Source organism: Nicotiana attenuata, unplaced genomic scaffold (genome assembly GCF_001879085.1).
Source record: "Nicotiana attenuata strain UT unplaced genomic scaffold, NIATTr2, whole genome shotgun sequence".
In the NCBI taxonomy this organism is placed as follows: Eukaryota; Viridiplantae; Streptophyta; class Magnoliopsida; order Solanales; family Solanaceae; genus Nicotiana; species Nicotiana attenuata.
The window spans coordinates 1-21,541 of NW_017675396.1; the positions used below are offsets into that span (position 1 = coordinate 1).

Genomic DNA, 21,541 nt, shown 5'->3' on the forward strand with positions numbered 1-21,541 from the left:
TAATAAGGAAAACTTTAATAACTCTAAATTTAGTTAATTTTAAATATAAAAGAATAATTAAATGACTATTTTATCTAGTGTGTACTCTATTTTTGAAGGATAAAAAAGGCAAACGACATTTCGTTAAGGACCTTCGTGCTTTTAATATAGTATATATATATATATATATAGATAGATAGATAGATAGATGCGTTGCACGTAAATTTTTAGTCTGAACTTTTATGTAAAAAAATTGCTAACTAAATTTAGTAACAAATTATTTTACATGATAAAAATACAACAATCATTTAAATAATAAAAATATACTTGAATTCAAAATGATATCGTCTTAACCTATAAAGATGATCAATTTAGTTAAGTTAGAAAATATCTAATTTATAATGTATAAATATTCAGTGTGTCAATATCATATCTAATACTTCTTTATCGATGACGTTTTTTGTGTATATTTTCTATAACTTTGGCGTCTCTCTCTTAAAAGTGAAATATATAGTTGTCCATCTTTGAATCACCTCTAAAAAGTATTACTTTTTCTCTATTGTACTTTGACATATTTGTAAGGGTTGTCTCAATTATTTATAAAGTTATATCGAATTTACCTTATGACCCGAGTAAAATTATTACTGCTTTATCGTATTCAAAGCAATAAAATATTGATTATACACATGTTCTGATAAATCAAGTCCATGATTAAAGATTTTAGAAAAATATATATTCTAACCCAAAAATAACAACAAATAAATATATATTTTTGTATATATGTGCATTATATATATACTATACATATTTTATATACTTTTTGGCTAGTTAATGCAATTATTTTCGACAAAGCGGTGAATTTTGTATTTGCCTAAATTTAACCATTGTATAGTCCATGGTTATTTAATAAATTGTCAAGAATTTTGATTTTTGTACATTATCACTCAAAATGATCACCTCGCTCCTCAAATATAACCAAAAATAATAGTCATATCCATGCAAGAAAAATAATTACATGTTGAGAAGTTTTTTTTATAATTTCTTGAACATATGTAAGAGTAATAAAATACATGATTATCACATGAATCACATAATTGTGTAGAGTTCACGCCTTTTTATTTGAAAATATTATCGAAAATTACGAAAAAGTATAGGATAACTTTGAAAATCATTCCATTTCATTTGAGTTAAAACTTTGATATATCTCCATTATTAAAATATGTACTATTGAGAATAATAAAGGATTATGTGGACATGAAGAATAGATACATTTAAAAAATTATATTACTCTATGCTTTAAAAAAACATACGTATCCCTCAACAAATCAGTAACTTAAACAATACAAATATTTATTTTGTAAATAAATAAATATTTATTATCTAGAATAAGGTAAATATGAAAAGATAGATAGTTTGAAAGAAAAAAATTAAATTCATAAATTCAATATCTTCAAAACGATACACAAAGATAAAATCAATACCTTATATTATGCAAATATCCTATTTGTTTGGAAAGTCCCAATTGATTTTCAAATTCTATATGAATATCATTTTTGCTTCTGTCGCAGAGTCGATCCAATCATTGTGTTCCACTTATTTTAAATTATTTTAACCAATCATCACACATAATACATTGATAATAATATTCTAAAGTATTTTGCTTTTTATTTGAATATACATTGATGTAAATCTTGAATTGGAGACAATTCATGGCAAATGAGCATCTAATGAAAATAATCAATCAAAGAAAAAAATTGTTAAACTTTGATATGTAGCAGACTTGGACGAACTTGTTCTAGGAAACCTAATCTAACATCCAATGATTTTCTTTGAGAAATTTGTAAAGGAATCAATTACTCATACTAAAGTAGAAATAGATAAATTAAAGAGCACAATCTCATTTTATTATTAGAACTACTTTATTAGCATGTAAAAGAAAAATATTCATATAAAGTTGTCCGTATAACTTTGTATCTTTTTAAATTAGATTTTATATTTTAAAAATTATCATTTAATTATTTTATTATTATTTAATATTTTAAAAATTAACTCAATTTATGTGAATTATGTAGTAACTCCTAATATTTAGGAACACAAAATATATCATAAAAGATAGTAACTTAATTTAGTTTTAGCTTTATAAGAACTAATACAAATTAATACTTTAAACGGTAGTAAGAATTTTTCACTTTGTTTAAACTATTATAAATATTTTTAGAGCATATTACTCTTTTTTTTTTTTTTTGAGTACGTGCCTTTTTTAGTACATGCCCTTGTTATAAAGAATTGTAATTAGGACTACAATTCTTTTAGAAAGAAAATTATGAACGTATTTTTCTAATTCAAGTAGGATCAATATTGTGGGGTCGGGCATATGTAGAGTTTAAATCTAAGAAGAATTTCATTATTAGTTAATTTACTATTAGATTCTTAAATTATACAAATATTTAAGGGGATAAAAGTCTATCAATATTTCAAGGATATTTTAGTCGTTCAACATTTAGCATAAATTATTGGTGCTTTTATAATAATATAGATAGATATAGATAGATAGATATAGATATAGATATAGATATAGATAGATAGATATAGATACAGATAGATAGATAGATAGATAGTATATATTATTAAGAGGTTTTTTCCTATCTATACCATATATGAAATCTTATTACAAAAAATGTGCATATTTCCATTATTACCCGCCATGTTTATATTTTTCCTACAAAATTTATACCATTCATTAAATACCCAATATTAAGAGCTGATTCCTTCCAAATTAGGCGCCTACAAATTTGGGATAAATATTTGAATAGCTTATTCCTTCCAAATTAGGCGCCTAAAAATTTGGGACTAAATATTTTTTCATATTCACATCAGATTCATCCCCACTAGTAACTTTCTTGTTACTCTCTACCATCTACTGCTATGTTAAGTTCCGAAGTGAAAGAAACGGCACAGGGAACTGGCACTTACTCTCTGAATACGGTATTTGTTTCCTCCTTTTTCTGCAGGCTTCTCTTTCCTCATTTTTCACGTATTTTTGTTTCTCTAAGTATATACCAGTCTTCCCTTTCTACAGCTCAGGGTCTTTTTGATTTGGTTCTCCTCTTTTTTCTTTTAGGAATGTCTGAGCATATTTAAATATGCAAGGCTCTGTTTTCGTCAATAATTTTTGTGAAGCTCCATTTTTGTAAAGATTTTATTTGGATGTCCTGCAGAATTATTCTTGTCCGGAGATACCTAAAGGATGGGACCGGAATCTGGCATCCGGAACTTATACTCAGTTGCACATGTATAATAGCAACCACATTAATGGTTGGGTTCCTGCTTTTTCTGACACTAGCTATTCGAAGGAGGAGCTCTTGTTCTTGACGGGAGAGAGCTGATGCGCAGCTGCTTGGGTCAACAAATTTTCTACAAAAAATTTACAAATCAATTTAAGTATGTATAAAGCAATATTGTTTTAATGGTATCTATAAATTACTATATTTATACTACAATTAAACTGCAATCTATGTTGAAAAAAAAATGTTGACTACAAAATTTTCTCCTAATCTACAAATTTTCTACAAAAAATCTACAAATAAACTACAAATCAGTTTACATATGTATAAAGCAGTATTGTTATTAAGGGTATCTACAAAATTACTACATTTATACTACAATTAAACTACAATTTATGTTGAAAAAAAATATTGACTACAAATTTTTCTCTTCATGTACAAAATTTATACAAAAAATCTACAAAATTATAATGGCTCTCCGTTATCTTTTCATTTTTCATTAAAAGCCTTATTTTCATACAAAAAGTCTACAATTAAAAGGCTTATTTTCATTTTTGACTTTTCCAAAAGACATTAAGGGGCTCTCCGTTATCTTTTAAACTGTTGAGTATTCACCAGTGATGTGAAAAAGCAGAACACAATCGATGTGGAATTTTGTTTGGTTTCAGAAGAGGGAAAATGATAAAAAGAATGTGGGGTATGGGTAAAAGCGTGGGTGGGGGTGAGGGGTTAGGAGAGAGAAACGTGGAATATATGGATACCTTTAATTAAGGAGTAAAAACTGCCCATTAATTAGACCATTAATTAAGTATGGTATAGAATAAGTAATTTGGTATACTAAATGTAATTTACTTAAACCTAAAAAAGTTTCCTATGTGGTATAGAAAGGTAAAAATCTATATTATTAATGATACAAAAGAAAATTAGTAACCTAACGTTGTTATAATTATGCTGGATTTTATTGGAGATCGGAACGACCCCTTCAATTATTTGGTACGCTTCCATCATTGTTATGAATCAGTATCACTTTTCCAAATTTCCACGATTAAAATACTTAACTATGATACAAAAAAATTCTATCAATTTCAACTACTATTTTAACTTCTTATCAAGTTGTTGCTAATGTTATATTGAGGAAGAGGCAAATCCGAAAAGAAAGAAGATAAAGAACACCAAATTTTAAAATGGAAAACCCTTCAAATCGAAGGTAAAAACCACGGGATCACAAAGATCCAAAAAGCTTCACTATAACAATAAGAGGGTTACAAAAGTTCTCCAAATTGGCTACACAACAAGGGCCAAACACGGAGCAACAATAGCAACAAGAGCAACAACTAATCAATTGAAGAAAGAGTATAACCCACAAAAATGAAGTTGGTGTTCGAGGCTCAAAATCAGATGCTACAAGCCTCCAAATCCGATCTCCACCGTTCAAATCCAAGATTAAGATGTTGCGAACACTCACTCAAAATTTTAGCCCGATCCAACGGTTAATGAATCGAAAAATGTGATTTGAAGTTGGCTGGTCGAAATAAAAATCTGCAGTAAAACAAATACTTTTCTTCTCTCTTCTCTCTTGATGAAAGCTCTCTCTAAACCACTCTTATGTGCTTATGTCTTTCAAAGACTTGTATCAATGAGCATAGAATAATTGTCTAAGGTTGTCCTATTTATAGATCATGGGTGGTGTTTTCTCTTAAAGCCAAAACCCACTCAAAATAGGAATAAATACCGAATCCAATTCCGAATAGGAATGGAAACCAAAAGAGAATAGGATTAGGCCATTGGGACTTTGACTGGACAACATGGGCATGTTCCCAACAAACTCCCCCTCTAGCCAAGGGGCCAAATATGTCTTCAAGTAGAGGAACTATTGACAGGCTTTATGCCTGCCAATTTTCTGCAAAACGCATGCTTATCTGTAAGCTTAACTAAAAAGTCCTTAGGTTGCTCCATATAAATGTCCTCGTTTAAATTACCATGAAGAAAAGCATTCTTGACATCCATCTGCTTAACCTCTAAATCTAGACTTGCGGCTAAGTCTAGAACCACACGAATAAAAGACATCTTCACAACAGGGGAGAAAATTTCATCAAAGTCAACTCCCTTCTTCTGGCCAAAACCTTTAACAACTAACCTTGCCTTGTATCTAGGCGCAGAGGTATGGTTATCATGCTTTATTCTAAATATCCATTTGTTAGATAAAGCTCTCTTACCTTTCGGCAATTTCACTAACTCATATGTGCCATTCTCATGGAGTGACTTCATCTCATCTTCCATGGCTTCGATCCAATGATCTTTGTGATTATCTTGCATGGCTTCATCATAATTCTCAAGTTCTCCCATGTCAGTCAAAAGTACATACACATCAGGAGGATAGCGCATGGATTTTTGCTTCTCCCTTGTAGATCTTCTAAGAGAGGTTTCAGGAGCATTCGAAGTAGTTACCTGTGCAGGATTTGGTTGCTGATCAACCACAACTTCATCAACTGGAGCATCCATAACATCTATACCATGATGATCATTTTGATCTTGATCACTATCTCCATCATTGTCTTGAGTTTCTTCATGTGCAACAGGTGCCTTAGCAATTGAAACTGGATCAATATCAACTAAGCTCTCATTACTCTGAGAATCTATCTTCTCAGCTTTGTCAATATCTTCAATAGTTTGGTCTTCAAAGAATATTGCATCATGACTTCTAATAAGTTTATTGTCAACTGGATCATAAAAATGATACCCAAACTCATCTTGACCGTAACCGATAAAGATGCACTGCTTAGTTTTGACATCCAGTTCGATCTCTCATCTTTAGGAACATGCACACAAGCTTTGCATCCAAAAACTCTCGGGTGATCATAAGAAACATCTTTGGTAACCAAACTCTATCTGGGACATCACCATCCAAAGCAACATCAGGAGACAAATTGATAACATAGGCAACAGTGTTAAGTGTTTCCACTCAAAATGTATTTGGAAGTTTAGCCTCTGAAAGTAAGCATCTAACTCTCTCAACTAGAGTTCTATTCATCCTTTCTGCCAAACCATTCAATTGAGGCGTCTTAGGCGGAGTTTTCTGATGACGAATTCCTTGTTCCTTGCAATAGTTATCAAAGGGACCACAATATTCACCACCATTGTCAGTGCGAGTACATTTTAATTTCTTCCCCGTCTGTCTCTCAGCTAAGGCCTGAAATTCCTTAAACACGCCAAGTGCTTGATCTTTAGATTTAAAAGGATACACCCAGAGCTTACATGAATGATCATCAATGAAGGTCACAAAGTAAAGTGCGCCACCTTTTGAATTTACTTTAAAAGGACCACACAAATCAGAGTGTACTAGCTCCAATAAATCGGGCTTTCTTGAGGGAGGATGACTATGAAAGAAAATCCTTTTCTGTAAGCCAGCTAAACAATGGATACACTTTTTCAGCTTTGCTTGTTTCAATCCAGAAAGCAAACTTTTCTTAGCCAAACACGTAATCCCCCTATCGCTTATATGACTCAATCTTCTGTGCTACAATTCTGATAAAGTATCACCTTCCACCATATTTATGGAGTCATTAAGAATAGAGCCTTGTGTCACATATAAATAAATAACCAGATTTGACTCCGCGAGCCACTACTAACGAGCCCTTAGTGAGCTTCCATTGGCCATTAAAGAGGAAATTATGGTAACCTTCATCGTCTAATCTTCCTGCGGAGATCAAATTGAAAAGGAAGTCTGGAACATGCTTGACATCTTGAAGAACTAACGTTGAACCATTATTAGTTTTCAAACAAACTGTGCCAACACCAAACATCTTAACTTCACTGGCATTGCCCATCTTTAACACTCCAGAATCAACGGTAGTATAAGATGAGAAAAAATCTTTTCTTGGTGTGACATGTGAAGTAGCTCCAGAATCTACTATCCAGCTAGTCTTATGGGATACCAAATTGATGACGTTTTCATCATAAGCAAAAAGAAGGTCATCTCGAACAATAGCAACAACATTGTTCTCGTTATTTTCAGCTTTCTTTCCTTCTCTAGTGTCTTGATTCAACTTGGCAAAACCTTTTGATGTGTCCTTTTTTGCCACAGTGGTTGCATGTAATATTATAATATTTGGACCTTGACTTACTTCTACTTTTACCTCTATTCCTTGAGCCTCTTGTTCTATCTCTCCCCCGGTCTTCTGTAACCAAGATATCTGCTTGTAAGGACGAACCCTGAGATTTTCTCCTTACTTCCTCGTTCAACACACCACCCTTAGCATATTCCACGGTCACCTTACCTCCAGGAGCTGAATTTGATACCTTGAGAATTGTGACAACGAGTACAACATCGATACTATGAGGTTAAATTCATCCACGATCCTTATTAAACTTATTTTTTATTATTATTATTATTTTTTTTTTGCTGTGAACAAGCATTTTATTTATTGAGAGAAGTTACAACAAAGAAGGGATAGAACGTATAGTTCCAGTGCCCTGCGAGTCCAAAAGTAAGTACGGTAATACAAAAGGGGGGGGGTAGCAAAAAGGAGAACATCAGTATGTTGGTGAAGCTTCTTCCCAAAAAGTGCCAGTGCATCTGCAACAGTATTACCCTCCCTGTAGATGTGATTGAGCTGTGGCGTATGCAAGTCACGCAACATCAACCTGCAAGCATGAAAGAGGTGTGAGTATTTCAGGTTACCGTGTGGTAGGAGTGTGATAAGTACCTGGGAGTCTGATTCTACAATGAGCGGTAGTAATCTATTGTTAATAGCAATTTGTAACCCATGAAGAAGGGCAATAAAACAAATTTTTATCACAATAAAGTGAATGAATTTAACTGTTTGTACTTACGGAACTAATTTTTGTAATAATAAAACACAAATTATTGAAAAGTTAAATGCCATCTCCATATGATCATTTGCCACGTAAAATTTTCTTATCACAAAACATAAATAATTAAAAAATACATAAAAATTAAAAGAAACGAAAAGGAAAACGAGTCATATGTGCAAAGTAAAACTTTATTTTTTCAACTTCGCGGGAGAATCAAAACTGCTTGGGCCTTCTATTTGCCACGGTCCTGTTAAAGCCGCAACCGAAATCTGACGCCATTGGAAAACTTTAACGGAAAATCTTATTTTTTTTTTGGGTTCAACTAAACGGAAAATCTTTAAGATCAAACATGTAATGTTAAGTTCCTGTTTGACCATAAAATTTAGGAGATTTTTTTTTTCAAATTTTGTTTTCATATATTTGTTTGTTTATAAATTTTAATCTTTTTTTTGGGCAAATTTTGAAGACAACATTTTCAAATTCCAAAAACAGTTCTAGAGTAGTTTTTGAAGTTTTTCTATTTCTTTTCGAGTAAAATGCATGTCAAACCAATTTCAACTTTCAAAAATCATTTTTCATCTCGTCTTCAAAAAACTCAATTTGTCAAATTTCAACCAAATCCTCAACATATTGGAAAATCAATTGGAACGGGGTTGAAAATCGCTTCTACGCCTGTAATTATGCGATGAATGTCGAGAGCTATCAAAGGATGCTTCTCGTCAACATCGATAGCCAAGAATCGTTCACTAATCTGGAAACGCTTTTTCTTTTTCGTTTCTTTTTAATTTTTATGCTTTTTCAATTGTTTATGTTAAGAATATAGATTATAAAAAAGTGGATTTTCGTGATAAAAATTTTCTCTTGTGGCATGGACACTGTGGCAAAATGATGATGTGGCGATAATTATTCATTTTCCAGTGCCAAATATTTTATTGTCCAATGTTTTGTATTTTTTAGACAATTAACTCATAATGTAGTGACTTATACTATTAATAAAAAATAATTTTGTGACTTTAGTGTTACACATAGTTAGTTTAGTGACTTTACTGTTACAAAAAATAAATTTATAATTTAGTATTACAAAAGTAAATTTAATGATATTTGGTAAAATTAATCCCAAATAGAGAAAATATTCAGACTCGGTGCACATGATAAATCTTCTTATTGAAATTATTTACTTTCAAATTTTTGAATCAATATGAACTTAACTATTTTAAAAAAGAATTTACATATGCAAAAAGTATATGAAAAATACAATAAGAAAATATAATTATTAATTTAAAATATTAAAAATAAAAAAAGAAAGAAAGAAAAATACTTAGGTACTTCCGAAAGAAAGTCTAATGGGAAAAGGGTCAAATATGCCCCCTATAATATTGAAAAAGGTCTAATATTAACCTCCGTTATACTATCAGTCCAAATATAGCCCTAACGTCATACTATTGGTCCAGATATATCCCTGACATCATAAAAGTGGTACAAACCTACCCTTTCTCCGTTAACTGCCTCCCTATGACAACATTTCTTTGCCACCTCACCATTATACTCCCATTTTCATCCCTCCCTAACAACCTTTCTTTCCCGTTCATTTGAAGAAAAATCACATATCATAGATATACAAACAAACTATATCAAACGAAATGCTAACAACTAAAGATAATATGAAACAATGTGAACCGAGAAAATTCTGATTTTGCTATTCAAAATTCATGCTTATACGGACGAAAATACATTTGTTTTATATAACAAACTAAGCAAAGATACATGCAAACTAGTTTAAGGTTTCAAAATTGACCATGATAAGAAAGAAAAACAACCTAGACTCGAGAGTTAATTTTTTTTTGTTTCTTTCTCTTCAATGACATTTCTGAAAGGCTACCATTTTTTCTCTCTTTACGTGTTATGTTATAATAAAAGTGCTACTAAATTTTCCCTAAATATGTCTTACAAATTCAACAACAACACAAGGAAAAGCAAAATAAAACACAAAATTGTAAGGTCAAGTGAAAGGTACGTATAATTCCAGGATCGGCCAGAGAATCAACAGGTATTTTGAAAAGCAAGAGGAAGTAGAGGCGGTGAAGTCTTCAAAATAATGATAGAACTTCAAAGTAATTGAACTTGGTATTTGCAAATAGGGTGAAATGGTGAGTTAGCAATAAAATGTATTCATAGGGAAGGCAGTTAACGGAGGAAGGGTAGGTTTGTACCACTTTCATGATATCAGAGATATATTTGGACCGATAGTATGACGATAGGGATATATTTGGACTGATAATATAACGGAGGGTAATACTAAACCCTTTTCAATAGTATAAGGACATATTTGACCCTTTTTTGTAGTCGTCAAAAACGAGTACTGCCTGAAGTAAATATTGTCCCTCTAGTTCTTGGGAAAAACAGAACCGAAGTCATCTAAAGTGTTAACTGAACCCTGGCCGTTCTATATCTCATATAAACACAAACCATTGAAATTTCAGGAGCCATTCTCTCGAGAATTCAACTAAAATTTCATGCAATCCAACTTATATCCATCGAGTAGAGCTCGTTCTTGTTTCTCATGGAATCCCCACATTCCCTCACCCAAAATAGCCATACCCAATAACCTCAAATCCTCCATAAACTTTCAAGAACAAAGGCTAAGTAAAAATATCCGTTCTTTTTCATGGATTCCAGACAAACCCCACATCCCCAACCCCAAAACAGACATACCCAATAACCCCAAAACCTCCATAACCCCACCAGGTGTTACAAAATCTCTGGAAAATTCATTAACTTTTGGAGAAGAAAAGTTGATTAATAAGCAAAAAACACCCACTGTCCCGTATTGTCTTCGTGTTTTGGTTCGAAAGTCAGACAATTTTTATAGGTATATCTGGGATGGGAATGACTTAAAACTGGTCCCTGTCGATGGGAATGCTTTTACTCTATCTGATTTCTGCTGTAATTTTGAAGATACAGTTCAAAAATTAGTCAGAATTTGTATTTTGGCTGTAAGGAATTTTTTCCTTCCAAGGAAAGTTAGTAGTAATTACCTTGAATACGTGAAGTGGAAGTTTGTTCATCGTGTTTCCAGTTCTGCTCTCCAAATTTTTGCCACCCAGGTTCATATTTTTTAATGTTTCAGCTATTAAAGTTGTAAATATTGCTATACAGTGAAAAGTCCAAATTCTTTTTTTGATTGTTCATATTTTAGCTATTAGACTTGTAAATTATTGTTATACAGTGAAAAGTTCATATGTTAGGTTTTGAGTGTTCATATTTCAGCTATTAGACTTGTAAGTCATTGGTACGCGTTTGTTTCCGTGATTGAACTTGTATATTGTTGGTATAACGCAAAAAGTTCGAATTTTGATAGTGAATATTCAGATTTCCTATTAAAGTTGTAAACTACTAGATACGTAAAGAAGGTATGTTTGATATTGAATTTTCATATTTTTAACTACTAAACTTTTGGTATATGAGTTCAAATTTGGTATTCGATCTTTCACATTTCAGATATTGAACTTGTAAATTGTTGTATACGGTGAAAAGTTTCAATTTTTGTATTGTATCTTTGTATTTTGCTATCAAACTTGTAATCTTATTTGTGTAGGTAATAAAGTTTGAATTCTGATGTTGAATCTTCATATTTCGACTATTAAACTTGTAAATTACTCGTATATGGTAAAAAGTTTAGATTTTGATATTGCATATTCTTATCTCAGCTATAAACTAGTAAAACTTGTTTATTGGTACATGGTAAAAAGTTCAAATCTTCCATCGGAGCTCAGTGATAAGGTCAAGTGACTCTGCTGGAATTAGTCATTATGATCTTTATAAGGGAAGTAGTCTTTTAATAGTTCACTGGTAGAATTGTACACTAGTTCACTTGATATATGTGTACCTGCAAAATCAATAGCTTTAAGTGAGTTAACATCTAAGGTGCGGATCACTCAAATAACTGCCTTGAAAATGGCTTGTCTAATCGGTTGTATTTTGTGAACAACGATATACAGGCTATGTTGCGGGCAATTGGAATAGGGAACTCCAGTTCATTTCCATCAGCTGCTGCACTAAATTGGGTCCTGAAGGATGGTCTTGGAAGGTTGAGCAGGTGCATCTACACTGCTAGCCTAGCATCTTCGTTTGATACCAATCTTAAGGTATAGCTTTTCTAACAGGGAATACTTTGTGCAACTCATCTTATAAAGCTTATTTTACTGTTCTTTATAATTAGAATTCATTTCTATCTTTCGGGAAATGATGCTTATATTTAAGCAAGATTACCTCAAGAGGCTATCTAAGTTTCATCTGGCATGTTTCTTACTTTGTTTTTTTGGTGTTGGCTGCAGAGAGTAAGGTTCTATACATCTGTTCTCTTCAGTTTGAGCATTGGAGTTGAATTGTTGACTCCTGTATTCCCACAATACTTTTTGATGCTTGCATCAATTGCCAACATCGCCAAGCAAATAAGCCTTGCGTGTTACCTAGCAACTGGTGTAAGTGTCAGCTTCAAAACATATGATGTTATATTTATATGCATGTGAAGTATAGCACTTTTATCTGATCAGTGATCTCAAATTCTCCAGTTTTAGCTCCTTGTTATGATACTTGGTAGATGTGAGCTAGTTATTTGAGTATAAGCAATACCATTTCACTTCTCTTGCCAGCCAGCAGTTTACCATGTTTTAGTTCCCCTTGTGGGTTCTGGTTATCAAAGAAAAAGTTCCCTTGTGGGTTCTAACAATTCAACTGCAACTTGACATATGAATTGATTTCTTCAAATTTTTGTTATGTAAAGTGGTAAGATTAAGATCTAAAGTGCATTTGACATATTTCAAAATAATAGGCTAATAAATCTATGCACTTAAGAGACTTTGAATTTCTACAGTAAAGTCCCAAGTCAACTCTTGCACTTTTAAGGCTGATGCTACTTAAGTTGAATTGCTCTCTGAAATTGAACTCGAGGTAAATGTAACTAGTTGAAGTTGAGTACTGTAGCCAATCGCTTCCGCAAATGACCAATTCACATTCATAGTTCATGGAGATCTGAGAGAAGCAATTTGTCTTCTGTTAAGCATTTTTAGCATATTTATAACATCTAGAAGAGAATTTATGCAATGAATTTCTCAACATGACATTATCCGCTATTAACTGCTTGTTTTTGCCAGTTAATGGGGGAACGAATATGTTGAATAAGTTTAGTTTCTTAAATAGCCAATTCACATGTTAATTTTTGTGATCTGAATAAGCACAATTATGTTCTTGATTTATCAGTACCATTGAGGTTTGAGCTGGACTTTTCCTGATCAAAATTTATTGTTTACATGTTAACAGACTGCCGTTCATAGAAGCTTTGCAATTGCCGATAATCTTGGTGAGGTTTCTGCAAAAGAACAGGTTATGTATATAATTCATCGCGCCATTGCTGGATCTGTAGTGTTATGATTAATATTCCTATTAATTTCGCTATTCCAATCTGACTGTTGGTTTATGTTTCAGATTCAAACAGTGTGCTTCGATAATCTTGGTCTTGCACTTGCTGCAGCCCTGAATATACTATTTGCTAATAATCCAAGGTTCTTTTTTCCAACTTGAAATTCTGAACTATCGCCATCAGCTTCTTTTTCTGTATATTTCAAATTATTTAGAGATTCTTTCCATTTGCCTTCATGAACCATTCCGTTTAGCCTATCTTGTTGTGCTTGAAGTGGAACAGTCTATACGCATTGCTCTTATCATTTCTTTTTTACACTATGATATGAGAAGTGAGTGTGTGGTTATATCCTAAGTTGCTCGGACACGGGTGTGGGTCTAGAGGTCGGATCCTTCGAGATGTAAATTCTAAGATTCAGGGATACGGATCCTAGTACGGATACGGGTGTGGAGATCCGGCTAAAAGTAATTCAATAAAATTAAAAATTAAAAATATCTCTAAATTATGAGAAATTTTGTGGAATACTTACTTATAAGTAAAGGATTGATTTCCTAGATAAGGTATGCTATTTTCTTTAAATTCACCCTATTTTTGGTTCTGATTTCGGGAATCAAATTGTATCTAGTCTCGAATTTTTCCGTTCGTCGTGGTCAAAGTACCCAAAATTGTTTGACCAAATCCAGTACGGATCCCGTACCCACATCCATACTAGTGTCGTGTCGACACGGGTGCGGCACCTAAACTGCCATGTCGGAGCAACTTAGATTATATCTTCTACTATTTCCTTCCTATATATAAGGTCCTATAATCAAAGAATCAGTTATCATATGTTTGTCTTTTTCTGTACTAATCCTTGTGATGTAGATTCCTGACTTCTCGATGATGTAAAAGTTTGCAAGCAGGTCTACCGTTTGTGGTGTACCCAATCTTCTCAGTGCTTGATCTTTTTGGTATATATCAAGGACTAAAGCATGTGCATCTGCAGACATTAACTAAGGTTGACCTTCATTCTCTATGCAGAAAGGATCAATTATCAAATTGAATTATACTGTCTTTCTTATAGGAAGTAGATTTGAGTGAGAATCAACAATTAAAAGTGACAAGACTTGTTATGTTCGCTCTAAGGAGAAGATATATGCGATATGTCATGGCCTGCTTAACAGTCTTTCTTGTGTGAATATTAATCATCCTACACATGTTGATTCTGATCACTCCTTTTACATTAATTCCAGGATAGACTTGAGATCATTATAAGCACATGGATTCAACAAGGATTTGTCCCATCACCTGCAGAGGTGAGTAAACAGGAGGGTATTGGCTTATCTTGGAGCAGAGGTAATTGCTCTTGCATGTTGCCGTAATAAGGCATTATTGCTTCACTTGGTGCTACTTCATTATTAGATAAAGCTTCTTAATCAGCTTTAATCAGGCAGGGAGCCATGGTCTATCAGAATCGGTTACGTAAATCCTACACCTTGCACAGCAGAGCTATCTAAGAATATGATGGAATCTTTGATTAATGAAGACTTTTATTTCTTGAGTCCAGAGAGATTGACTAGTGAATCGAAAAGGAATCAGGAGGTATGTATAGCGAAAGGCAAAAAAGAATAGTAATCAGGGGCAGCAATTGCTCTTCTGAATGTGTTTCTTAGGCAGTTCTTCTTGCTTTGCTATTACAGTATGGTGTCCTACTTTCGCTGCGGGAAGGGGTCGGCACTACAGATGTGATCAGGGGCATTTTGCATGTAAGACATTATTATATCCATTTCTTACTCTCATAGTAATTAATATATCAGGTAGTAATGTGGAAGGATGATTTTCCTTTTGCAAATGAACTAGGGAGTGATGGAAAACCATTACTTTTACTTTGAATAACATGTCTAGCAATAATTGTTTCTTATTTTTGAGATTTTTATAATGGTCATTCACCAATTTTGGTACTTTAATAATAAGAAGTAAATATGGTGATTGACAGGCAAGTTATGTCCGCAAGGATATAGAAGCTTGCGGTAGTTCCACTGCAGTTCTCGAGCAATGGTTTAACCTGGTTGAAGATGGTAAGAGATTAACAGAAGAAAATATGGGCCAGTTGTATGAGCAAATGTTGTCTTTGGGGTGGGCATGTAAGAATATTCTTTTCAGCACGCAGGAGCAACCTTGCTATGGATGGTAAGCAATGTTGTCTTCTTCGGGCTATGGTTTATTTGCAAAAGAGCAAAGCTATCTATGATTCCCTTGTGCTTGTATATAATCGAATTTTTTGGCATCCCTCAAGTGAAAAGAGTTGCCTTGTACAAGCCCTGCCCGCGCTGGTTTTCATTTTCCTCTCTGCAGGTAGGGAGAGATGAGTTTTTCTTTTTTTGTTGGAGGGGGGAAGCAAGTGTTGTACAAATTTTGAGTGGCTTTCTCCATGTTGTATATTAAGTGGTTAAGGTTAAACTTGTTATCCATAAATTTGTGTTTCCTCATTTATCCATTTTCTCTGAATGCGTGCTGAAGGGTTTAGCAATTGTTTGATAAGATGAAGATATTTTAGCCGTCTACACTACTACATCTATCTTTCTTTTTGGGAAATACAAATTTTGGTGTTTTGTTAATAATAAATGCCCTCTTCATGTGAGACTTCCCATTATCATTAATGATGAAAACCAAGCTTCCACTACCTCTTTGCTAAAGAAGTATTCTTAGTGCTTTTACGTTCAGCTCTTCACACACTCACACACACAATAAAAGAGACTTTTAATCCTGTATCAATCTTGTTTAATAGTAGTAGCTCTGGGTGAGAGAGCAGATAGTGTAGTATCTACTGTACTTTTTTCCCGAGAAGAGAGATCATTATTATGCTTGGCTGGTAATCTTAAACTGAAACAAGAATCAGGAACAACATTTTGAAAAGGGTGTGCCTTCTAATGGATTTATGAATTTGGACCCGCTCCATGAACCCAGATAACCAAGTATTAGAGTTCACAAAGGAATAGAAAGAAGAAACGATTAGGGGTGATTCTGAATCAAAAACCACTCTGAACAAAACTAGATTAACCAAACCTGTGCTCTACTAGAAGACGAAACCAGACAGTCCCAGTAAACCAAGAAAAACTGTCTATATATCCCAACTATCTTGCTTGGCTGGCATTCTCTATATTCGCAACTTGCAATTACTCATCATCTTTGCAAGTTGCAAGGGAATCATTCAAAAGCATGGTTTTGTGGCAACCAAAGAGCAAGAATCTTCTTTGTCTGAGCCCCAGAATGTGAACTTATCACATCACCATAGTGATTAGACTGAGAGTTTCAGCCCAGTAAGTAATTACGGAAAGAAATGTTGAGTTTCAGACTATGGACACAAGTGGCTGAAACAGGACGATGCTTTCTTCTCGCCCCCACACAATTTGCAACATGTTAAATTGTGTACCGTCTCACCTAGAACCTTGATACATTTTTTTTTCTGTTCTATGAAATAATGTCTTGACACGCTCTGTACGAGCGAGGCCAAGCATATTGAAATCTTTCATGGTGTAGCATAGCATAAGACTAGAAACAAGACCTATACTTGCTTTGATACTGTACATTGAATTAGAGGTGATGGCATAATTGAACACAAATATAATTTAAAACACTTTTCTCAGCTGTCTGGGCCTCTGGCTACTCGACTTATCACACTTGAGGACCACGCTTCAGAGGAATGTCATTTTAACTAGATCATTCTAGTACCACTCTACAGCTGAGAATATTTGAAAGTAAGATTTAATTATGGGTTGTCATATTTCAAACCTTAGAAAGCTTATATAACAGCTTTATATGCGAAGTGTAAGGATGCAATTACCATTGGTGGTTGATATCACTTGTAGTACAACCACGCATACAACAAGATCACGGGATCACTTCAACGCAAATGTAGTTTCTAACCTGACAACGCTGCTTAGACAAAACAACATTTTTTCTTGTTTAAGCAATTCATAATCTTGTTTAACTACTTAATGATTCAAAACTTGATTGGGATGGAAGTGTTGCAGTTTGACAGTTGAACAGTCCCATCCATAATTGGAAAAAAAAAAAAAGTTGCAATATACCATCAAAAATTGTTACATCGTTTGATTTCTTTCTTTATGGTGTACCCCATCAGATGTCCGGAAGGCGTTCTCCGTTTAACACCTTTAGCAGAGCATATTTCTCATTAAAGCAAGCGATACAACATTAGCATAAGCCTGAGCTTAGAATTTTCAGAATCATCGCCATCATTTGTTACGTAGCAAGCCAGATGCGGATAGAAGCCGTAATGCTTGATTGGAATTGTTCAAAACAGCTGATGACCTTGATACCTGCATCTTGCGTTTCTTTAAGAATTCCAGTGAATTCTCTAAGCACGGAGGAGGTGGTAGATCCTTCAAAATAACTGGTCCAGACCTGACCAAGCCACAAGAATACAACGAGTAACTAAAAGTGGGTTATGAAAATTATCTCAATTAAAGCAGAAGAGAAGTGCATGATCCTCACCCAGAGTTCTTGGATCTTTTCTTTTTAGAGGTGGACTTCTTCTCATGTTCTTCCTCTGAGTCTGAGGAGAAAACTTTCCTGCACAACAAGTGAGTACCCTTTTTCAAGAACTGAGAAGTATGTGAAGAATATAGAAGCTAAGGATGCACTAAGAAATGCAACTAACTTCTCACGAGCTGCAAGGATTTTCACAATCTCATCAGGTAGCATTCCTCCATTGTCCTTTGACTCTTGGGCATTCTCAGGTTCTTTTATGTCTTCAATGCTTTCATCATTTCGCGTAGGTCGTGGAGTTAACTTTTGAGCCCATTGTCTACGACGTTCCTTACCTTCTCGAACAACTCTACAACAGAGCAGTCATTTCATAACAAAAGATACAAAGACCATAAGTTGCTCATGTTTTGCAATTAAAGGCTATAATTCCATGGCAAGAATATCAAATTGAACACGTGGAATTTCCCACGAATATCCCCCATATGAAGAAAAATTACAAGCAAATTACTAGTTTTCAGGGCTTAAATAATGGGTCATCCCAAATGTTATAATATAACAGTCTCAAAGGACCATAAGCACAAGCGAGATGCCATTGACACTATAGATATGCAAGGAATGGCAAATAGAAGAACTTTCATATTTCCTTGAAACTAATACTGACTTTAAATCTTAAGTATTATTTTTTTGAGAACCTAGAAATCCCCAAGGCGAGTGGCTCACAGTTTGAAACTCGATGGATAACAGGCCCGCCCTTCTATCCATGTCCACTTAAACACCAATTACTTTGGTTTGTCTACGGCAGAGTTCAAACCTCAGACGGGCATGCTTTTGTCTACGACGTAGTCTGAACCTAGAACGTGCACCTAACTCACATGTCATGCGTTGTGCCCCTACTACTGGACCGAAGTCCGGGGGCCATAATACTACCTTACAATCTCCAAAACCATCAAAGCAAAACCAGTAGGGAAATACAACACATTTCTATACCCAAAAAAACAACTGAATATCAAGCCTGGAGCAACGCAGGGATATAATACTTGTTTACTTCTCAATTAACCAAAAACTTAAACTTTCTCCTTTTCTTCTTGTTACAACACTTTTCAACAGAAATGCAAGTTTCTCTAATTCAAGCCTTAAGAGGTAGTAAACAGCTTCCTCAACAACTTGGAAAGGATTCAACTTTCTCCTCACCAAAATTGGTCGATAATATAGCTAAATTCAGCTCTAGTGACTAATGGCCAATAAATTCAGCAGTCAAGAAGATTTTCTATCTGAAAATTGAAGTTATAACAGTTCGCCAACAATTCCACTAACCTTGGTAGGGAAAAATCAAATTAAGAAGAGAGCATACCTAGCCTTATTTTCTCGTTCAACTTTTCTAATCTCCTCATCTTTTTCAATTCCCTGCAATCAAAACCAATTAGCTCAACTACCACTACATCTGATATCGCAAAAAAAAAAAAAAAACAGTAATTTGATCAGAAAAAACACAATAAAACGAACCTGTAAGGTAGTGAGTTCTTCGGGAGCATCGGAATCGCTCTCTTCTCCTCGTCCCGACATATCCACTGAACAAGGTATCGCACTTCTGCAAAGGGTTTTAGGGTTTTAGCTCAGGAAGACGGAGCAAAAGTAAAGGTATTTTTCGGAGTGAGTGAGTATACCTGTGAAATTGTTTTTATCTTACCCCAATGTTAGCCCAAATAACTAAAACATCCCACTACTCTATGACCCCATGACGAGAAAATTACAAAAATGGTTGCTTGTGTTTTGAGATAGGTCTAAAATAGTCCTTGAAATTATATCTTGAGCAATTTTGATCGTTTAATTTTGTAAAAATAAACACTTTTGGTTTTCGTTAAATACTTGACAAACTCATTGTTAGATGTTGGGAACAGAAAAGAAAAAAAAAATTATGCTAAATACCAATTGAGCTTAAAACAATTACCCATCTCTACCCATTTGCAAACTAGTTACAATACACCTACCCACCCATCCCAACTTTTTCTTTACCAATTTGGCTTAGCTTAGCTTGATTTGGCTTGGCTTGGTTTGCTTTGGCTTGGCTTAGCTTGGTTTAGTAGGTTAGTTTGACTTTATTTGGTTGACTTTGACTAGGTATAAAAAAATGTGTAGGGGGAAACTTATGTGTCGGGTAATAAGTTTCTGCTGCCTGAGTATTTCCGAGAGAACCCCCCCCAAAAAAAAAAATACAAATTTAACTTTAAAATGATGTAAATGACTGATTAAGATACACTAATTGTGAAGAACTTATCTAAGCAGTTATTGTATGGGTCAAAATCCTGCTAAAGAAATTCGGCATAACCAGGTGACCAAGTGAAAGAACTGTGTCTCATCATGGGCGACTAGGCCGAGGACGACCTGGGCGGAGTCGCCGAGTAAGCTCCTAAGGCCGAGGACGAGCAGCAGGAAAAGGAATAACAGCTAGTATAGCTTTCAAATTTTCAGAGGGAATATTTTGTTGAAACAAAATATTCCCTCCGCTGTACCTTTTTTAGGGTTTTTGGGAATATCTCATATAAATAGTAGAAGAGATAAGGAAAAAGATATGTAATTTTGATTCTAATAAGCACTCTAATGAAAAGTTGACTCTAGAGAGAGATTCCAAAAGATTACCTTTCCATAAGGATTCGATTTGCTGTTCATTCCACCTTTTTTTTCCGCATCAGATCCGAGAAAACCTCATATATTTTAATATTCATCTGTCTTACATCATTGTCAAATAAGAGAATCATCACCTTATTCAATATTTGGGTGAACCAGTCTCTCTATTTACACTTACTGCCATTTAATATAGTTATTGCTCATCATTGTTCTTCCATTCATTCTAGACAGCATCATTTAATACCATGTGTATTAAATTGGCTCAAACGATTATTCTATACTATTTATACAAGCACGTGTTAGATCTAGAACTTATTATATTTAACTAGGATTTACCCATCACCTTTTTATTTAATTGGTTTAACAAAAGGTTTCATACTTTTTGGTAAAACAATTTGGCACCGTATGTGGGATTTTCTAGTCAAAGTCATAGTTATTCTAGATCTTAAAAAAAAACAACGACAACAAAAATACACAAAAAATTCTTTTTCCTACTTGCACATCCTAATATGGCAGGTAATGGAGAGGAAAGATTGAAGGCAGTGGCAGGCCTTATTGCTAACCTACTAAACACCATCAATGAGGTTAATGGAGAAGACGAGGAGAACGTGACACCAAATGCTTCCCCTAGACAAAGTGGTTCACCTCTTCCTCATGGCAGCGTTACCACCTCCCATGGCAAAGGAGCCTCTACGTCCACAATGGAAGAAGCACCGCCAGCAGTGTAAAAACTACTAGAATCATGGCCAACGAGTACGCTAACCAGCTTACTCGACAAACCTGCCCAAAGGGCGAGCAGGGAAGATTCACGAGTCGACATCACAACAACAACCATTGAGCAGCACGTCCCTCCTCCTTCAACAGGTATCACTCACACTATTAATGATGCAGGTAACGACACCCTTACAGCTATTCTAAAAAAATGGAGGAG

The 21,541-nt window shown here is 34.2% G+C and overlaps 2 protein-coding genes across 2 annotated transcripts; one reads left to right on the forward strand and one right to left on the reverse strand.

Moving 5' to 3' along the window:
* Window positions 1–10,450: 10,450 nt before the first annotated feature.
* On the forward strand, window positions 10,451–15,995 carry LOC109220026 (protein root UVB sensitive 4). The gene is made up of 10 exons (XM_019384485.1): window positions 10,451–11,182; window positions 12,077–12,223; window positions 12,413–12,559; window positions 13,398–13,460; window positions 13,563–13,639; window positions 14,389–14,494; window positions 14,730–14,832; window positions 14,927–15,078; window positions 15,177–15,242; window positions 15,473–15,995. Exons 1-10 carry the CDS (start codon window positions 10,592–10,594, stop codon window positions 15,668–15,670), a joined length of 1,650 nt encoding a protein of 549 aa, XP_019240030.1. The 5' UTR covers window positions 10,451–10,591; the 3' UTR covers window positions 15,671–15,995.
* Window positions 15,996–17,416: 1,421 nt separating this feature from the next.
* Window positions 17,417–19,663, reverse strand: LOC109220027. Its single transcript, XM_019384486.1, has 5 exons — window positions 19,489–19,663; window positions 19,337–19,389; window positions 18,158–18,334; window positions 17,992–18,069; window positions 17,417–17,901 (listed from the first exon to the last, which is right to left on the reverse strand). Exons 1-5 carry the CDS (start codon window positions 19,546–19,548, stop codon window positions 17,733–17,735), a joined length of 537 nt encoding a protein of 178 aa, XP_019240031.1. The 5' UTR covers window positions 19,549–19,663; the 3' UTR covers window positions 17,417–17,732.
* Between the last annotated feature and the right edge of the window lie 1,878 nt (window positions 19,664–21,541).